The sequence below is a fragment of the Dysidea avara genome, chromosome 7, assembly GCF_963678975.1.
Source record: "Dysidea avara chromosome 7, odDysAvar1.4, whole genome shotgun sequence".
Classification (NCBI taxonomy): Eukaryota; Metazoa; Porifera; class Demospongiae; order Dictyoceratida; family Dysideidae; genus Dysidea; species Dysidea avara.
This window is the reverse complement of record NC_089278.1, coordinates 2,959,616-2,965,615: the sequence shown is the minus strand read 5'-3', so window position 1 is coordinate 2,965,615 and position 6,000 is coordinate 2,959,616. Positions and strand designations below refer to the sequence as shown.

Here is a 6,000-nt window from a genome sequence, read left to right as displayed (position 1 = left end):
AGCAACCAAGCAACTAATTGGCTATAATTCATAAAATAAATAAATAAAAAATTGGTCCTTTATCATTGACTCGTGCAGTCTTGCTGCTTATTAGTGTCCCTGTAATTACCTAGTAATCCTTTTCTCCTCTACAATGACTATTATATTGGAAAGGTACCAATTTACTAGCCAATTAGACTGACAGGGAATTAATTAGGATTACAGCCAAGTCAATGATAAAGGACCAAGATTATTGTAAAAAATAATATACCGTAACTTGCTTTTTTTTCGTAGTAAAATAATTTTCGTATATATGCAAAATTTGTACGAAAATTTCTTGCACGAAAACTTTTATACAAGATCGAACTACTCTAGCTAATAGAGCAGTCATTCACGTAAATCATACGAAAATATTTTTACAAGAAAGTTTTCACGAAAATTTTGCACGAAAATAAAGCGAATTACAGTATTTAGTTGCCAGCATAGGCGGCGGAAAGGGGGGGCTAGGGGGCTAAAGCCCCCCTCGGTCTGCTGAGGGGGGCCCAGCCCCCTCTCAGAATGATACCACGCCGAAGTTATCCTTCTTGGAGTGGGGCTGAAAACCGCGATAAAGATCGAGATACTCTAATAGAGCAGTCAGTCTAATAAAGCATTCATAGTATTAGAGCAGTGTGTAGCGAGCTATGTAAGGATTTTTATGTAGTTTATCAGTTATGAATACGTAGCTGGTGAGGTGGGCAGCTATTGTTAGCTGGTTGCGAACTTTTTTTTTTTTTTTTTTGGTCTCACCATACCAAACCAGAGACTAAGTCTGGGTCAGCCCAGCCCCCCCTCATATCAACTACTTCCTCCGCCCCTGGTTGCCAGTATATATTAACATTCATTTCTTGGCCTCACCAGATAATTAGCTCCTTTAAATACCAGTCACTTTTACCAAGAGTTCATGAACTCTTACTTTTAGCTTAATGGACACGTCTTTTTGTATAGCCAAGCTGTTTTTAATTTGTATGGGATAGCTGTATTGTATCATAAATCAGTTATCACTCTGAGTTTTCTAGGCATAACATGTGGCACACGATTCATTGATAAGACTGTCTTATGGGGATACAATGTAAAACAACAATTTAGACATTAAAGTAAATGGTCTTTGTAAAGAGGTGGTCTTATTAGAAGATGGTCTTTATAAAGAGGTGACCACCAATTGAAATTATTTATGTACCATTCCATTCCACTGAATCAAAAACAGCATTTTAACATCAACATCATTGCAGCCATTTCATGACCGCCACCTTTGATTTCAGGCCGCACCCTTTTTATACAGCTTGGCTTTTTTGCATGGATGTAGGAGTAGCTATATCACCTACAAAAACACAAGATACAAAAACAAAACACAACAAACTATACATACACATCAGAAGTTGACAAGCTAGTGGGAGGTGAACAGAGCATGTACCTGTGTGCCGATCGGTTTGTGTTATGTACTTCAGGTTGATGTGTCAAATTTTGTACAATCATCTGAGGCCTCTAAGAAGTAACACTGCATGAAGCACAGAGCATTCGGTGTGCCTGGGTAAGGAATGACAATTACTTGGTAAAAATTTTTGGTATGCCAGAAGAGATCATCTGCTCTGGGGTGTAGACCAGATGTTACTAGTGGAGTGTTACTTTGGTGACATGACCGCAGCACCTAGCTTTACGACTCACCAACGCCACAGGAAAATGATATTGATGGACCATGCCAGTCCCCTGGAGCTCCATGCAACTGGACACTTTCACACGCTCTATACAGCCAATGAATATTACTTTCCTATTTTATTGGGTGTGCATTGTTTAAAGAGATTGGCACTGCAATGGTCAGAATAATTGATGCTTTGCATAGTACAATGTGTAAAGTACCATTGATGGCAATGTCTGAAGTGAAAAAGGCAATACATGGCACGAGATATGAGAGATTGGTCTGACTATCATAACGTGAAACTGCAATGGCTATCCACATTCTAAAAACTAGCTTGTAGTTACACGGAGCCCAGTTATTGCAGTCTACACTATGCAGGTACAGTGGTTATATGTAGTCACTAATACACATCAACTAATGACTGTATACAAGCAAGTGTATGAGAGTGCATTAAATCACATTACACATGTTTTGTCTCTCACATTCCATTCCTTCAATTAGTGTATCTAACATAATTTTCTTTTACAGCTGTAGCTAATTATATACATTACAAATACAAGAAATGTACAGTGGTTATTTAATATTACTGTTAGTTGTTCACATTCTAATGAATTGTTGAGTAATGTATGAATGATGAGGATTTGGTATCGGCCTAAAATTAATCCTGCCACTGAATATCATCATGACTGCATTCTTCTATAAATAATGTCAGTATTGAGCAACCCATTTCCCAAATAAGTGCTAGCTTTATTAATAAAATTTGCCAAACAATTCCTGATAACAAACAACACACAAAATTCATTTGCTATAAATTTATAAACGTCAACTACTTGTATTCAGTTTTGCTGCTCTTCATTACTGACTGAATAATGGACTGGATAGTTATAAGGATCTGGGTAGTAAGTGGTAAGACTAGGGTAGAAATTGACTGGAGTTGGGTTTATGGCAGTCGGGAAAGATTGCAGTGATGTGAAAGATGGCAGTGATGTGAAAGATGGCAGTGATGCAATTGGCAGACCTAGAATACCACCAATAGTATACATATCATACACTGTATGGTACTAACCATGTGGGTTTGGAGGAGGGAAGATAATGGGTAATGGGCTGGATGCAATTGTTGGTATTAAATTCTGCTCATCTGGTCTGTTCTTGAAACCTCTAGCAAAGTGGTTGTGATCCACCTTCAATTGTGTTAACTAGAGGTAAAGATTGATTACATTCTACATAATTAGTAATATGATTTTTTTGTGATGTAATTACCTGTGGTGAAAGGTAAGAAGTTACAGTAATAAAGGTAGTGACTGGGAATCTAAAGACATAGCTTGCTTTCTCAACATCATTTTGGGGGTGACATTCTTCACCATATGTTTCTTTAATGTGTACCTCCACCAAATATTTGTGCATTGTGTTTAATAAAACCTGATAGTGACAGACATCAGAAATTGTATCAACAACATTGTACTCACGTCTCCATTCTTGCTTGTTGAGTGGTGTGTCAATTTCATGGTCTTGAAATCTAATGGATGATTATTCAAGTGTTCTCCCAGTGCAGGGGTAAATGGGTGCTGATACTTCATTTGACTTTCGTCATGCGTCACATCTGTTCTGATAATGCTGTGCCATCTGGAGTCCGTATATTTATACCTGAAGCTGTCTGCACAGACTATCTGCAATACAACAGTATAAAGAGCTCCTGGCTTGAGTCCCGACGGAGTAACGACGACAAACGGAAACATCCTCCTGTAAAGCATGTAGCTATAATTGTGGTGCTGAAATACATACACAATAATTCTTGCCTGCCAGCTTTGGTCAAAATCATTTCATTACCAACGAGATAGAACTGTTTCCACAATTCGTTCTCTTGCAAGGAGACATGAACTGTCTGTCCTGATCCACTGGCTCCACTTGACACTTCAGTTCCGCCATCGGACAACCTGAGTAGTACAATGATTGACAGTACTGGCACGATTGAGTTGACACTTACGTCGATGCAATGTCACGACGATTTTCGCATTCACCACTGATGATGCTTAAATCCTGACTGCTACTACTGCAGCTACTACTCGAGTAGGTAGGAATAGAGGACATTAACGAGACTTCTGAGGTACTGCGATTTTGAGCTGTCATCTTTAGTTACGATTAAAAACTTAAAAGACAGCCACACAGTTTTTCAATTTATTTGCTGCTTGAATTAACACGTTTGTCTGTCCTGCAAAATTTGCAACAGCCAGCAAGTAGTGACGTAATTGACTTGCGCGAAGCGGCACTTTGGTGACCCACTCGTTAATTTCTAAGAATAATGTGGCGGCCTACTTTGAAAGGTCACAACCTCAACGCATACCAGCTACTCAACATCTCCTTTGCGTGAAATAGCTGGCAGACCACTGATCAAGCAGAACTCACGAGACTAATCTAGGGAAAATCAGCTGTCCCTGGGACCAATTGATTACTCTCTTCCTCTACTTTTACACTGTTTGACCTGTTTTCACCAGCAGGTCCCTTGGCTTTAAGTACGTATTTAACCACTGGCTGGGATTTAATATCATGCATGTCAGCCATACAAAATACACACATATCATTATTAGTTATATAGACCCTGAGCTGCTACCATAGCAACATCCGCTATCTTGGAGTACAACCCTGTTTTTTTTTTTTTTTTTTGCAGCCCTGATAGCATTGGTTTTTATAAGAGTAAAACAGTTCCAGGAAGTAGAGCTGCTTCTATATTCTACGACAAAGGCTGATCAGGTTAACCCTATATGCTCTCTCCTACACTATCAGGGTTGAAAAATGGGCTCAGTACTCCAAGATGGTGAAAGTAGCTATGGTAGCAGCTCACCAAGGGTCTATTGTCATAATGTATTAAAAACCTCCTGTATTCATGTCTGGATGTAACAGAAAAATATATACGTGGAGCTGAAAATCATTATAGCCATTGCATGCATCATAGCATAGCTACACATACAGTCAGTATGACCTGCTACTGTGCATATTGACACCTATACATAATCTGGACACTTCTTAATGGGCTTTAGTATGTAAACTGACCTGGAAAGGCAGGTCAATAATCAGGATCCTTGATTGATCCAAAGGTGGCTATATGACAAATTATGTACATCATGTTGTGGAGCCTTAACTTGTGACCCATGTGGTCTAACATTGATAACAACAAAGTAACATTCACAGCAACAATTTACTTTGTGTGTATATGTTGCTGATTAGGTGAGAACCTTCAGGTAAGAAATCACACACTGTGTATACAAGTATCCCATGATTAATTGCTGGTGGAGTATGTAGGATTCCCATATATGGTCAATCATGTAACACAAAGGGCTAGACTGAATATTGGAGTGATATACATACCTACATCAATGCAGTAAATACAGACTAAAGATATAGTGGAACCTGTCTTAGCCAGCATCCATCTGTATAGAAAGGTCACCAGTCCTTAAAGTGGCTAATTGTCTGGGACTCAATGGCAACATATATACATAGTGCAAAATGAAAAGGATGGAAAATGGCGCTGAACAAACAACGATACTGGCAAATGTACACTGTGTACTGTTTTGTTGATAACTTGAAGGGATGTGGTGGGCATGATGGGTCAGCAACAAAGTATAAATCTTGTAAGCCATTAAAGAACTTATCATATATATTAAGTGACTGCTGGAATAATAGTGACAAGACAGTTTGCTGCTTAACTACTAAATATTTTATGGCTCTCTGGAGTAAATCTTGTAGCAATTTTTTACTTACTGAGGTCTCATGATCACAATAGAATGTTAAGGATTGGTAGGTTTCGTCAAGGTTCATGTGTCGGCTAAAACAGAAAGTGACTCGTTCATGGTGTGACAAAATGGAAGCTTTATAGTCTTTCCAAATACAAACATCCAAGTTTGACAACCCATGCCTTTGTCATGATTGAGTCTACTCACATGTTAACTACAGAAACATCTTCAAGCTGGCAAAGTTCTAAGCCACTAGCTATCTTCAGTATTCACAACACAGGTTATGATTTGTAAAGTCGTGCCAATTGGAAAGGCTATAGCGACTAAGACTTTGTTTTGTCAGACCAGGTCACAAATTTAATACTCTTGTACCAGTGATCACACAGATTACTGGTATGCTTTTAACTCTCAAACTTAACACCACCTGCATGTACATGGGAATAACAACACTATACTGTTAAAGTAGCTATACTGCAGTGAAAGGAAGCCATGAAAGTTAATGTTGCTTGAAATGTTGCCACTGGAAATAAATTTGTCTTCTCAGGTGATTCTCTTCACTGTTCTCCACTCCTCCAATATGCACTTTGGTGGAGCATGTTACACATAATAAAACATTCA

General features: G+C 38.6%; 1 protein-coding gene across 1 annotated transcript; it reads right to left on the bottom strand.

Annotated features, from left to right (window-relative positions):
• Positions 1–2,346: 2,346 nt before the first annotated feature.
• Positions 2,347–3,386, bottom strand: LOC136262593 (T-box transcription factor mls-1-like). The gene is made up of 4 exons (XM_066056978.1): positions 3,121–3,386; positions 2,915–3,073; positions 2,721–2,850; positions 2,347–2,672 (listed from the first exon to the last, which is right to left on the bottom strand). Exons 1-4 carry the CDS (start codon positions 3,229–3,231, stop codon positions 2,491–2,493), a joined length of 582 nt encoding a protein of 193 aa, XP_065913050.1. The 5' UTR covers positions 3,232–3,386; the 3' UTR covers positions 2,347–2,490.
• Between the last annotated feature and the right edge of the window lie 2,614 nt (positions 3,387–6,000).

What these genes read in the sequence shown, in the direction of transcription:
- LOC136262593 (XM_066056978.1), bottom strand. Translation starts at nt 3,231, where the DNA reads ATGAAGTATCAGCACCCATTTACCCCTGCACTGGGAGAACACTTGAAT. An exon ending in CAACAAGCAAGAATGGAGAC is followed by an intron (nt 3,074 to 3,120) that starts GTGAGTACAATG and finishes TGTCACTATCAG; the next exon opens with GTTTTATTAAACACAATGCA. An exon ending in CCCTCCTCCAAACCCACATG is followed by an intron (nt 2,673 to 2,720) that starts GTTAGTACCATA and finishes GTGGTATTCTAG; the next exon opens with GTCTGCCAATTGCATCACTG.